The sequence below is a fragment of the Pseudophryne corroboree genome, chromosome 8 (genome assembly GCF_028390025.1).
Source record: "Pseudophryne corroboree isolate aPseCor3 chromosome 8, aPseCor3.hap2, whole genome shotgun sequence".
In the NCBI taxonomy this organism is placed as follows: Eukaryota; Metazoa; Chordata; class Amphibia; order Anura; family Myobatrachidae; genus Pseudophryne; species Pseudophryne corroboree.
Genome location: NC_086451.1, coordinates 65,605,809 through 65,620,288, shown reverse-complemented (window position 1 = coordinate 65,620,288; position 14,480 = coordinate 65,605,809). Strand labels below are relative to the sequence as shown.

Sequence of the window (14,480 nt, the reverse complement as noted above, 5' to 3'; positions counted from 1 at the left end):
CAGGTCCCCAGAAGAGTGGTTTACCTGCACGGCTGTCTGATACAGATGATGTACCGGATGACCCGGATCCAGTTAGTGGGGATCCTGATTCTGCCCAGGGTATTGAACCCCTCATTTTGCCTATAAGGGAGGTGTTAAAGCTCCCCCTAGAGGATGCTGCATCACAGCAGTTGTTTTACTTTGTGAAAAATAAATCCAGTGTCACTTTCCCTGATTCTCCAGAGTTAATGACTTATTCAAACAGGCCTGGAAAAATCCAGCCAAAAAATTCCAAGTGTCCAAAACGTTTTTGCGCACTTTCCCTTTTTCCTCCTGAAGGTAGAACATTTTGGGAGCAACCCCCTGGGGTGGATGATCTCAGTCTCTCGCTTGTCTAAGAAAGCGGTACTACCTACCCCGGGCTCCTTTTTCCATGAAGAACCCTGGGGATTGGAAGAGAGACTACCTTTAAAGTCTATATACACTGTGGCTGGCCTTCTGCAAAGACCGGTTGTTGGATGACCCATGCTATTCTTGGGCCATTCAGATTCAGGTGGTTCTCTCGTGCGATATGCCCTTAGTTACCATGGTCACCCTATTGAAGCACATTCAGGACACTACACGGGTCCTCTGTGATTCCCTCAAGGAGATGGGGAATATTGATGCTAGGACGTCGGCCATGGTGGTGTCGGCACGCAGGGCCTTGTGGTTGCGTCAGTGGATTGCGGACGCAGAATCCAAACATAGTGTGGAATCTCTTCCCTTTTCTGGGGAATGGCTTTTTGGGGTTGAGTTGGATACCTGGATTTCCATGGCTACAGCTGGAAAATCCACGTTTCTCCCCCGCCGGCAAGACGCTCTTATCCGGGCCGTCTGTCCAGTCCTTTCAGTCTCACAGATTTTGCTCAAAGGCCAGTGGTGCCTCCAATGCGGTCAGAGGCACCAGAGGTAAGTCCAGAAAACCTGCAAGCAGTTCTCAGGAACAGTCCACCGGTACTGCTTCCACTAAGGCCTCAGCATGACGGTGCCCACACACCCCGAGGGGATCTCTAGGTGGGAGCTCGATTGCGTCACTTCATCCGCGTCTGGGAGAATTCCTGCCAAGATGCCTGGGTCAGAGAGCTTGTTTCCCAAGGCTACAAGCTGGAGTTCGACAGTTGCTGAATACAGTGGCCCAGAAGGTGTTTCTACCAGTGGGGAAAAAAGCGAAAACCCTTAAGGAAATGGTCCGCATGGTGCTCCGACCTTCTCGAGTGTCCATCCATCTTTGCATAAGATTGTTGGGAAAGATGGTCGCCTCCTACGAGGCGATCCATTATGGGAGGTTCCATGCCAGAACATTTCAGTTGGATCTCCTGAGCAAGTAGTCCGGATCGCATCTACAGGTGCACCGGATGATTCTGCTGTCACCTCAGGCCAGGATTTCCCTCCTGTGGTGGCTACAGTCCTCCAATCTCCTGGAGGGCAGAGGTTTCAGGATTGGACCCTCCTCACGACGGATGCGAGTCTTGAGAGGATGGGGAGCTTGTCACCCAAGGGGCGCAGTTCCAGGGCAGGTGGTCAGCCCACGAAAGCCTCCTTCCAATCAACATTCTGGAACTTCGGGCAATCTACAATGCTCTACTTCAAGCCTCTCCTCTGCTCAAGGATCACACAATCCAGGTGCAGTCGGACAACGCCACGGTAGTGGCGTACATCAATCGACAAGGAGGGACAAAAAGCAGAGCCTGCATGCTAGAGGTGTCAAAGATACTCTTCTGGGCGGAAAGAAATGCAAGTGCCATGTCGGAAATCTTCATTCTGGGTGTAGACAACTGGGAAGTGGACTTCCTGAGTCGGCATGATCTCCACCCAGGGGAGTGAGGAATCCACCATCTGGTGTTCCAGCAGATCATCGACCGGTGGGGTTGCCCACAAATAGACATGATGGCTTCTCGTCTCAACAAGAAACTTCCCTAGTATTGCTCGCGGGCCAGGGACCCTCAGGCGAGGGCAGTGGACGCGCTGTCATCGCCTTGGCCGTACCAGCTGGTTTACCTATTTCCTCCGATCCCATTGCTCCCACGAGTGCTAAAGGGAATCAAGGTGTCCAGGCAATTCTGATTGCCCCGGATTGGTCTCGGAGGGCATGGTACGCGGATCTTCTGGACATGTCCGTCCAAGACCCCTGGCCTCTGCCACTAAGAAGAGATCTTCTACAACAAGGATCCTTCATCTACCCGGACTTACGGTGTCTTCGTTTGACGGTATGGAGGTTGATAGGAACATCCTAGCTCTCAAAGGCCTTTCCAAGAAGGTTGTTGCCACCATAGGTCAGGCCAGGAAACCTGTGATGTCAAAACATTATCATATCTGGAGGCGATATGTCTCTTGGTGCGAGGAATGCAAGTATCGGCCTGCTGAATTTCTCTTGGTACGTTTCCTGCAGGCCGGTGTGGATAAGGGCTTACACCTGGGTTCTATTAAGGTCCAGATTTCAGCCCTCTCCATTTTCTTCCAGAAGAAATTGGCAGCATTGCCAGAAGTTCAGACCTTCTTGCAAGGGGTACTCCACATACAACCACCTTTTGTGCGGCCTACGGCACCCTGGGATTTGGATGTGGTGTTGAACTTTCTATAGTCCTCCTAGTTTGAACCTCTGATGACCGTAGAAGACAAGTACCTCACGTGGAAGACTGTGATGTTACTGTCCCTGGCTTCTGCTCGACGTGTCTCGGAATTGGGGGCCTTATCGTGTAAAAGCCCCTACTTGGTCTTTTATGTGGACAGAGCGGAGCTCCGGACTAGACAGCAGTTCCTGACGAAGGTTGTCTCCGCATTCCACCTGAATCAACCTATTGTGGTTCCATCCAGTTCTGCCGCTTCCGCTCCTCCGGAGACCTTGGATGTTGTGCATGCTTTGAAGATCTGTGTCAGGCGCACAGTACGGGTCAGAAAGACGGATTCTTTGTGTGTGCTCTATGATGCGCAGAAAAAGAGTTGTCCTGCTTGAAAGCAGTCTATTGCTTGTTGGATTAGGCCTACTATCCAACAGGCCTATGTCAGCAGCCTTACCTGTTCCTAAGTCTCTAAAGCCCCATTCTACAAGATCTGTGAGCTCTTCCTGGGCGGCTGCCCCTGGAGTCTCGGCCCTGCAACTATGCCGAGCTGCTACCTGGTCCGGTAAAAACACTTTTGTGAAGTTCTACAAATTTGATACCCTGGCCAAAGAGGATATCCAGTTTGGGCAGGTGGTGCTGCAGCAGTCTCCGCACGTTCCCGCCTGTTCTGGATGCTTTGGGACGTACCCATCGTACTAGTTCTCCCCAATATCCCTTATGGATGCTATAGAAAATAGGATTTTAATACCCACCAGTAAATCCTTTTCTCGTAGTCCATAAGGGATATTGGGCGCATTGACTTTTCTGCAGGTTCTTGTTCTGTAGTTACCTGTTCAGCTGTTGCTGGTTGTTGTGTGTTAGTGGTGTGCTGGTGTGTAACCCTCACCACCTTTTGTTATCTTGTTCCTTCTCTCATATGTACTTTCTCCTTTTGGGCACGTTTTACCTACAGTATAACTGCCTGTGAGAGGGGGCGTAGAGGAGAGAAGCCAGCACGCCCAGTGAAGAAATTTAAAGTGCATCGGCTCCTCTGGACCCCGCCTATACCCCATCGTACTAAGTCTCCCCAATATCCCTTATGGATGCTAGAGAAATACAGATAACTAGACTAAAAAGCAAAATGGTGCAGTGCAGATGTTTGTCTTGGTCACCTATCAGAGCAATTCAATTGTTCCTCTGATCAGGCAGCCATTAACATTTAAGTGGTCAAAAGCATTGGGTTTACACTCATGTGATTGTGCTTGAATTGTAAAATTGAATTGCTGTTGTCCGTTGCCTAAGAAAATGGTGACCACGTGAAAATGTACAGTATGCACTCTTATAAAACAAACTTTGTCCAGAGCAGTGGTTCCCAAACACTGTGCAGGGGCACTTGCAGGGGTGCCTTGGGCAGATTTTGGTGGTTGTGAGCCATCTGTACTATTTTTATGAATCTGTGTCCGATGCTGTGATCTGCTTACAGTCAAGGCGGCTGTAACTTGCAGAGCAGGGATCTCCGCACTAGTGTCCTGGCACAAATGTGTCCGAGCACCGTAGGAGTGTGTGCTGGAAATATGTACTAATCCGATTGTGCTTTTGGGAACTAAGAGCTTGGGTGCCTCCCTTCTCCATGCTATAAACAGGGGCCCGGGTCGGATCACCCAGGATACCAGTTTACCCTTACCTGGGTCTTTCACTGGTCCAACCCTGCTCGCTACCCGATGCGTGTTCATGTGCAAAAACCCAAGTTTTTAAAGGCAGTGGAAAAGGCCTCTGACACAGATAGAAATTGTGTAAATCGATGTCTGTGATGCCAGAAAAAAAGTCACACTTTTCTGGCATCTCAGACACATTAACACAATATCGATAATACTGAGGAAAGTGACTCTGGAATCTTAAATACAAACTATACTCTGTATAGAGTGAGTATGGTACTCGCACTTCTCTGTGATGAGGTTTGGGTTTGTATGGTGGATACTTTGTATTCTGTCTGCTTTGAAGTCAAAAGATACCTTTGTGTGGACCTTTCATCATCATTTTCCTGTGAGTTGGGTACGCAGTGTTCTATTGACATGGCTAGAGCTATAATCTCAGCACTCCTGGGTGCTGTCCTTGATGGGTGTTCTCAGACATACTACACTTTAAGGCTGATTCAATTATTTTGTGGGCGCCCAAACGTTTTGGGTGCCCACTGGGGCTATACTATTGTCCCCTGTGGGCGTGCATGCCCATTTGCGTGCCCATTAGTACCGGGTTTAGGTGCACAAACTGTCTAAACCCGTCTAAAGTACAGGTTTACCGCGGCGCTTACGACATTTCAGTTTGCACCTCAGGAGGCTGCGAGCTGAAATGGGTCTCCCAGGCTGTATGCACGCTGCAGCTGAGCAACAATTGAATTGCTTCGTTGGGCGCCATCTAGTGGCGGCCGGGGAGACAATCAATTGAATTGGCTCCTATGAATTTTTTATTTTTTTTGTATTGATGCGAGATGCATATGATCATTCAACAGAGAACTTCAGGATTGACAAAAACCACATACTTGACATTTAAATATATTTTGGACTTTATATGGACTGTACGGAGCGCCTATACCTGTATAATTCTTGTACGTATATTGTTTTTAAAGGTTAGGGAGCCCTTCTCTTTTCAGGGTGTTGCAAAAGTATTTTTGCGACTTTGGTGTCTGTCTTCCATATATTTTCCTTCTGGATATTTATGCCTACTGGATGTATTAGCTGTAAAGACAACATCAAATCTAATGTCCCAGAAACCTTAGAGAATCAGCAGGCAGAATATCTCTGTCCTGAAGATCCTGGGAATATCCCTCAGTCCTGAGAGCAGCCATCGCTCCAACAGAGAAGTTCCTGGTCAGATGGTCCCACTTAGCGTGTTTCGGATACTTGATCCTTTCTCAGATGTGTTTTTATGAGAGTCTTTATGATATGATCCAATTATGTAGAAGAATACCAGGAATGCATTTGTGCATACTTACAAGAAAACCGCTTTCTCTATCCTGATGAATGCTGAAGGGCACCACCGCATTATCCTATCATTTTGAATATTTACAAGTGTCGTCCTTACCCTAATCATGGACTATACTATGTTTTTGTCTATTTGCTGTTTAATTCTATGATACATGGAACAGATTGCCTGTTATCCAGATAACTGGCAGAGTAAAGGGCAGTACACACGGGGGGAGAGGTGTGCTAAGCGATCTGTCACAGACCGCTCAGCACACATCCCTCACCCCGCTCAGCACAGCGTGATGTGTGCTGAGCGAGGGGGGAGTGCTCATTTCATCCAGCGGGTGAAATAAGCGATGTGCTAGGCCAATCTAGAACCGGCGATAGAGACGCGCGGAGCCGCGCATCGCTATCGCTGGGGGGCATACACACGAGAGATCCATGCTTAAAATCTAAGCAATCTAGTCACATTGCTTAGATTGTAAGAACTGATCTCACCGTGTGTGTGTCCCCCCCCAATCCCTTATAGAAACTGTCAGATCTCTGCACTATAGAGGGTGTAGTCCCTGTATTTCCCTAGGAGATTTAAAGATGTGAAAATCTTCTGCAGCCATAGAGCTTCCATTTTTTTTCTGATGGATATAGACTGCAGTAATGCAGGAACATTCTGGTTATGGGGTTATAGACTGTTGGCACATTTGGTGGAGGTGGTTGGTCATTCTTGAGTGGAAGTTCATGGAGTATCTGAACAAGTTTATAGAGAGGTCCGTACAGCTTTTTCATTTTTGGGGCTTTTTTCATTGTTTAGTACTCCCAATCTCCTGTGTAAGGTGATGGAAGATCTGGGGAGGCGATCTTCAATTGTTTGTTTTTATCGCGCTTTTTGCGCCCAGAGAGGTCTGGTTAAGCTGCGTGTAAACCTGACCAAACAAATGGGCGCTATGTGAAAGTCCCGAAAGAACAATTAAACGGGTCACATTTCGCTCACTTTAGCTTGCCAACACTCGGGGGTTGCAAGCTGAAATGCTGACGCGGGCAGCTGATTGCACCTGAATGGAGCAACAATTGAATAGCTCCACTGGGCGACATCTACTGGCTGCCGGCAATTGAATATCTAAGTTGGACGGTACCACTGCCTTCTGTGTTGTGGCATTTTTGGTTTTGTTGGTGGGGGTTTTTTTTTAATGGAGGAATACCTTTTTTATGCAGAGTGCGGCTTTGGGGAAACCCACAGCCTGTGTCCCTCTACTATTAAAGAAGAGAAGGTGTGTGTGTGTGTGTGTGTGTGTGTGTGTGTGTGTGTGTGTGTGTTTTTGTCATTTAGGAGGAAATGTATCAAACCTAATCAGTTGAAAATTTGCTATGAACAATCTGTCCACTTCCTCACTTTTAAGAATGTTTGATACATCCCCCCCATAAATCCTTTTCTCTGACTCTGGGGGAAAAAAGTCACATGAAAATTACTTATTTTGTGTCCCTCTGTTCCCCCCACTGCCCCTGCTGTTGTTGATGCTTTGCTGGGCTTGTTGTGAATTGAGGATTGTACTTGTGGATTTAGGAGGCAAAGGAGTTTTCTCCTTTTTGAATTTTTTTCCCCCAGGTGCTTGGTCTCCCACAGATAAACATAATTAAGTCTTTGTCCCCCTACAACTTTGGAGGAATGGGTTAACAATGAAGTTGCACGTACAGTATTTGTAGACAGGTGAATGCCACACCCTAGGGAAGTATTATATTGGGCGAATATTAGGAGGATTCCATTGTTTTTACCCCACTGCTGCCTTTAGATGGCGCCCGACGGAGCAATTCAGTTGTTGCTCTGTGGGAGCAATTGAGTCCCTGTCTATGTGAATATAGTTGAAGGCCAGAGCACCTCTTGTAATTATAATGCTTTCTTTTAACCGCATACTATTTTTTATTTTCAGGTCTCCCATGAGAATGGAGACTCCCACTCAGAGAATGGCACCTTTGCTATGCCAGGTAACCTCATCCCATCAGTGGTCGTACTATAGGTCACACTGATGTTGTTTGTGTACTAATTAGACTGCTTTCCCATCCCAACCAAGATCTAGATGCCCTGGCTGTCCTGCTCCCTCGTATTGAAAAGAAGCAGATTCTGGAGATATCTATCGGGTCGCGAGCTCTGCTTGAGGACCTCATGTTGGAAGGGGATCTGCTGGAAGTAACACTTGAAGAGGAACTGAGTATTTGGAGGCTGCTACAGGCATCGCAAACGCCGTGTGTGGAGAGGCTGCGGACACTGATCGAGGTGAGGCGCAAACATTAATGTGTACATAATATACTGATTGCAGAAGCTTTATACCATGCTCGCTTGCTGAACTTTGTTTTGACCTCCCCTTAGATATTCTCAAGGGGCTTTACAAAGGTTTTTGTTACAAGCTTTTTACCCATCATAAAACCTGCCGTGGCCAAAGTATGCAGGCAAGCTTTCTGTCCTGTCATCCGGCTTTGGAACGTTTCCTGTATGGTTTACTAATTAGCCATAAATATGAGCTGGCAAGTGTACATTATGGCGCAGAGAAGCAACTCGATAAATATGGGTTTTAATGTATTTTAAACTAGAAATGATATATTGCATATAGTTAATTTGAATAAAAAGTAAAATGGAGTTCCCGTATCTTCTGTGACAGTCTACACAGGAGCTCAGTATACAGCAGTCAGTATTTGGAAATCCTGTGTAGAATGTCTCGCAGGACGTACAGGATCCTTAGCTCCAGATGCTACCACACCAACTAGTGCCCTATCTGACCTGCTCGCACATGCGGCCTAATTCAGACCTGATCGCTAGCAGGCCATTTTTGCACTGCTGCAATCAGATAGTCGCCTCCTACAGGGGGAGTGTATTTTAGCTGTGCAAGTGTGCGAACGCATGTGTAGCGGAGCTGTACAAACAGATCTTGTGCAGTCTCTGCACAGCCCAGGACTTACTCAGTCGCTGCAATCACATCAGCCTGTCCAGGGCCGGAATTGACGTCAGGAACCCTCCCTGCAAATGCTTGGGAATGCCTGCGCTACCCCCATGATGCGACCAGTCAGATACACAGTGTGGGAAGAGACACTTCCCGTAGCTCTGAGCCTCTGCCTCCCTGCACCCTCCCCCATTGTGTGCTCTGATGACTATCACTGCTGATTGGTCAGCACAGCAGGACACCCCCCCCCACCACACACACACACACACACACCCGGTGGCTGCAGACAATAGCAGCCGCTATGGAAGCGGAAATTAACGTGCCCCCTTTCCCCCTATCTTTGTGCCAAAGGTAGACTTTTCAGCTCGTAGCCACCAAAACTCGATTTGGAAAGGATCATTAGTACGCAGCATTATCCCCAATTTACAGAATAGAGGGGGTGGATATTTTATTTCCTAGTTATCCATAAAGTCTCATTACTAATAGAGCGAATCCCATTTGTTCTAATATTGGTGGTGACACTGGTTCTGATGGAACCCCAGAAACGATTCATCTGGCCAGCCATAGATCATCAATATATGTGGCACTGAAGCAATGATTAGGTTGTGTATAAAGCTTATATCTACAACGCAGATGTGTTACTACAGATAATACAAATCCTGTACGACAAGTTTAAGGTGTTTAGAAACCAATTCAGTAACTAGATTTTGGTTTTAGAATTGTTGGCTTTTGAATAGGTTAAAATTAAATAAAAGGCAATTTAACAAATTGGAGATTTACATGTCACTTTGCTTGTGAAAGGTTATGTCAAATGCAAATGGCCATATAGATCACAAATAAATGTATTGATTTGATAAAAATTGGCTGTTGGTAGGTGTTCCTGGCAGGTGGGCACCAGCGAGACTAAATTCAGTTCAGTGGACTCCAGCTCCTTGCTCAAAACACACGTCTGCCTATTCTTGGTTCAAAATCTGGGAACACACGGACCTTTAAATGCTGTATAAAATGTATATAACCCCTAAGTGTATTGTACCAAACAAATGGTGTGCATTGCCATATTATTCAACCTACTAAAAAAAAGCAAGGCTGACAAACGCAACAATTTGATTGCCCCTTTCGTTTCATAGATTGAACGTTGTGAGCGGAGAGCCAATCGCCTGAAGGGCAAAGACAATGATAAAAGAAAGAAGAGGAGGAGTGAAAGGGCTGAAGGGGAATATTCTCCACCAACGCTCCCGAAGGAGGAGCTGGGACCAAAGAGAAGTCGCAGTGACCGCTTACAGGACACGACGACGGACAAGGAGAGTCTGAGAAAAGTGGGTGCTGAAAGTAACCAGAATGGTGAGGTAAGAACAAGATGAGCCCCTGGCGGTATTTAACATGAACCTTTTTGGTCTTCATGTGCTAGTTTTCTGTAACAGGATTTAAATGTCACTCAGTGTGGTCACCTAACAGGGGGTTGCTATAGTCATGATGAGAGATTTCGGGGAGACAACACAGTAAAATAACTGTGCTTCAAATCTATTGTCTTCCAGTGCTGTATACTGTATATTGGTGCAGGGAACCCTAGGGTATAACGTGTATGATTCTCCACTGGAGAAGAGAACTGAAGTACAGTATCAGTTTCTTCACCCCAGACTCTTTGTAACCATTGTCCTTCCAGCGAGACGAAGCGCTGATGGTTTGTGTTTGTAGGAGGCAATTGATGGCCACGAAGTGCAGAGAATTGGTGAGGACACTGCCACCTCGCAGCCACTAACATCATGCATTTCTCATCACACCCCATAGACACGCGCAGGATAACGTGTAATGTTTGGGTACCATCATTGTCAGTATTGTGTGTGTACATCTTCTGACTGATTAAATAAATCCACTGTATGAGTGACCTATGACCATATTTCTGCTCCATAAACAGGAACATGTGCCACACTAAATAGGAGCCTCCAGTGCTTTGCAAAAGTGCACAGACCATAATGTGAAATCCTTCTCTAATTTGTGCATTTCCCCCCTCCTCCCTTCTGTCTAGAAGCGCTTGTGACATTCAGCCTCCTCTGACACTATGGAACTGAGACAGTGACACTCCCCACTGGACACGCTCAAAGTTATACCTCGCTGAGGAATGGTAAGAGGCGGCCGTTGGGGTGCAGCGACCTAGAAACCCCTCCACTCTACCTCTTACGCAGCATTCTCTGTTCTGTACTCCCTCCTCTCCTGGTTGGAGGCGAGAACTTCTTTCTGGGGACACCTAGTGGAAGCTGGTGCTACTGCCGTGTGACGCGACATAACCCTGCTGACGGATGCAAAGACCCTAGGAGACTTAGAGGACTAAAAGATCTCCCTCATCTCGCTGACATCAAGCAATTAGTTCCAGGTGGTGACCAGATGTAAATCCTTACAAGTTTACTCTATGGCCCCTGCAGGATAACGGAGCCCCAGCAAGCACGTGGAGTTCACATCCCTTGTATGCCACATGGGACTGAAGCTACGCTTGTGACCAATACCAGCATCTGGTATCGCACTGGGCGAGGGGTTGTTTTTTTGTTTGTTTTTTTCACAAAGGAAACTGTAACAGTGGTTTGGGGGGGAGGGGGGGGGGGGGCACACCTTTTTATTTATTCCCTTCTCCTTGTGGTTTATAGTTTCACTAACTGCCCAGCTACCCTCCTGCTCTCCCTCCCCCGTAGTACAGGATCCATGGGGGCGCTCTGCACTTCCCACCCTGTAAACCATGTTCACTTTGTTAAGGACACTTTGTTTAAAAAAAAAAAAAAAAATGAAGAAAAAAAAACCCACAGAAATTGTTTCTAAAAAAAAAAAAAAATGTAAAAGAACAAAAAAAATTGACCCTGAAAATCTCCACTCTGGAGCGTTATCTTTTCTGACATGTAGAAATAAAGGTAGAGGTTTTTGGACGGTGTCTCTCGGTTTGCATTGGAAGGCAAACTTCCCGCTGTGTTATACCTCAGTATTTCAGATGTTTATTTTACATAAATTATGCTAAGCATGACCACATGACCTCCGAGACTATGGTTCCTGCTCACGGGGATTTTTTTTTTTTTTTTTTTTTTTTGGGGGGTGGGGTTTATCTGTAGGAAAGTTTAACTTATTACCTTTCTTTACCTGGAACTATTTCTTAGTGTATGAAGTCTGTACAATATTTCTTAGAGAATACTTTGATTTTCCCACTATTTCAATAATACATAAAGTTCTTTGACAATCACTGTGGCCTCTGCCTTGGTCAGTGGTGGGAATAGCAGTTTACATGGCCGCTACAGGTATGGTTCTCATTTCCCCCTTTAGGTGACTAATAGGAAGGTCTGTTCTCGCCCACTTGAATTAAACTTCTGCCTCCACTGTTTTGAAAAATGGCAACTGTGCTTTGTACGTTACCCCTGTTCTGCTTAATGTACTTATGCTGTTGCTTAGGGGGATAGAACTGCAATACTTTTACATTGATGATATAAGGGCATTGATTAAAACCAAGAAGAAAACTAGAGGTATAAAGACCTATATTAATGTAAAATCTTTTGGAGTGAGCAAACCAGCAATATTAAAGTCACCTGAAGGTGGAAATCCCCTCACTAGTGTTATGGCAATTTGTTACAGAACACGTTTGCCGTGTGGCCGGGTGTGTGTGTTAAGTGTACATGGTAGGTACTGAGGACCTGGTTCTGATTTGGGTATAAAGGGCTTAATTCAGTCCTGATTGCTGCTGTGTTTTCGCACAGCAGCCGATCAGGTCTGAACTGCGCATGCGCCATCTCAGCCCTGTGATCGCCTCTGCCTGATTGACAGGCAGAGGTGGTCGCTGGGCGGGCCAGCGTTATTTGGCTGCCATTTTAGGGGCGCGGTCCGGGCAACGCAGGCGTGCCCGGGTCGTTCTGGGGGGGTGGGCCGTGGCGGCTGCGTGACGTCACATGCAGCCGCTGCGACCCGGACAGCGACGAGTAGCTCCCTGCCAGCGCACAGGAGCTGCGCTGCCTGGGAGCTACTCGTGATGTACAAAAACATTGCCGCCATGCGATGCTTTTGTACTTGTGCGGGGGCGGGCCTGGGGGCCGGATTAGCCCTGTGCTGGGCGTCCGCCACCCCTTCCTGCATGTATGCGTGACTGATCGTAGATGTGCTATATTTAGCACATCTACGATCAGGTCTGAATTAGGCCCACAGTGAGAGAGTAACTGCACCTGGGTAACACCATGCTGCACTGGAGGTGGGGCAGATGTAACATGGAGAGAGAGATGTGGGAGGGGCGTGTCCAAACAGAACTCTAAATTGCTATGTAAAAATAAAGCTGTCCAGCATCTGTGGGCTACATGCAAAAGCAGTCAGTGTTTACCCTGCATGCACAGACGATGTATGTATTTGCACCCCTCTCATTACAACATGGTGTGTCCAGGTGCACAGTTAATTGCTCTTGTTTTATTCCCAAATCAGAATCTGTCCCTGAATGTAATTTATGCTGCTTGTCTTTAGCAAGCAACACTTAGTCTGGGTACACATTAATGATAGGGATCAGACCGACTTATCATGTACCTCATCTGTGTACCCTTTATCGTGTGTTCCTGCCTGCCGACATCGTGGTTGTCCCATCTGATCAGCACATCCGATTGGACAACTCAACGTCATGCTGCTGAAAGCGGCATGAAGTATAAAGCTTGCTATATTCGGTGTGTACGGCCGGCTGACCTCATTCCAACGTCATGCTGTTGCCCGGGTTGCTGCATTTTTCAGATGTGTACCCGGCCTTACGTACAGGTCTGGAGAGCTGGTTCTTATAGCATTTGAAATTGTTATATTGAGCCTTCACAACATGTCATCAAGAGGAGACACAGCTGGGTTCTTTCTCCTTAAGACAGATGAATCTGGTGAGTGCAGTAATTGGCATATAACAAACCCACCTAGGACTTACAAAAAGAACCACCATATATTTGCAGGGAAAGCCACAGCAGTACATTCATACAAAGACCTCTATGATCAGTGTAAGGTCCTGAGGTAGATCGTCGCAAACATCCAGTGAGTTTAGGATCTTCTGTTCCTAAACAGAATTCATTGGAGTGCAACCTCAGATTTACTAATTGCCTCTACGATGATGCTGGTTCCTAGGGATCAGATTGGCTGCCAAAGCCCTGTAAATGCTTGACTATACTGCGCATATGCTGTGGTGATAAACCCAAAGAACAGATACTTGGAAAAAAAAAAAAAAAACACCTTATACCAGAGGTTCTCAAACATGGTCCTCAAGGCACCCCAACGGTCCAAGTTTTAAGAGTATCCATGCTTAGCCATGGGTGCCTTAATTAGCAACTGGGTCAATTTGATTTAACCATCTGGGCTGAGCCATGGATATACCTAGAACCTGGACCTTTCGTTACATGCTCTAGTACATTGTAAACATGCGCTGCCCCAACCCAAAGAAAAAAAAGTTGACACTAGAAAAAGTCCTGCAGCTCAGCTTACTGGTTTAACTCCCCTGTTTAACTACAACACCCAGAGCGCGCTGCTGCCTTCTTACTAATTAACACTGGCAGCTGGACAGTCTAGCAGCACATCTTCCCCTGCCCCCCGCCCCCCCCCCTCACTCCCCTCCACTGGCTCTGTCAGTGTCTCCCGCATCCAGCTCTCCCTCTGCCGCTCTTAGTGTACACTGTCCCGGGCGCCCTTTCTCCATCAGCTCATCAAGCGAAGGTTCGGTGGGGGGATAGTGATATGCGCGGCTAGGGACCTGGTTTTATGCGCTCTGGGCGTTACAGTACCCGGGAGGGCAGGGGACCCAGAGCGCGGGAGGAGGCAAGAGAGGAGCAGTGACTCCAGTATACAGTGGGACCTGGGCTCCAGCCAGCCCTGAGCTAGATGCCACAGAGTGTGTGATTTTATAAACACTGGGTTTAGATGAGGTGTACTCAAATTTTCAGTGGCGACCATTTTTAAATAAGTTCAAGGCGCCAGAATGCTGAACAGTAGGGCTATACACCCCCATCAGTGGTGCCATATTTCCTGGCCAGTCAGATCAGAGGGAGGGGTTTTATTAT

General features: G+C 47.0%; 1 protein-coding gene across 3 annotated transcripts in view; it reads left to right on the top strand.

Moving 5' to 3' along the window:
* The window catches only part of LOC134948527 (lysine-specific demethylase 5C-like), a 137,815-nt gene extending 125,790 nt beyond the window's left edge, over nt 1-12,025 (top strand). For all 3 annotated transcript variants that reach the window (XM_063936554.1, XM_063936552.1, XM_063936553.1), the window contains 4 exons: nt 7,444-7,498; nt 7,585-7,787; nt 9,576-9,794; nt 10,475-12,025. In XM_063936554.1, the coding sequence (XP_063792624.1) occupies nt 7,444-7,498; nt 7,585-7,787; nt 9,576-9,794; nt 10,475-10,486 (489 nt within the window). In that variant the 3' untranslated portion in view covers nt 10,487-12,025. The remainder of the gene's footprint in view (nt 1-7,443; nt 7,499-7,584; nt 7,788-9,575; nt 9,795-10,474) is intronic.
* The last annotated feature ends 2,455 nt before the right edge of the window (nt 12,026-14,480 follow it).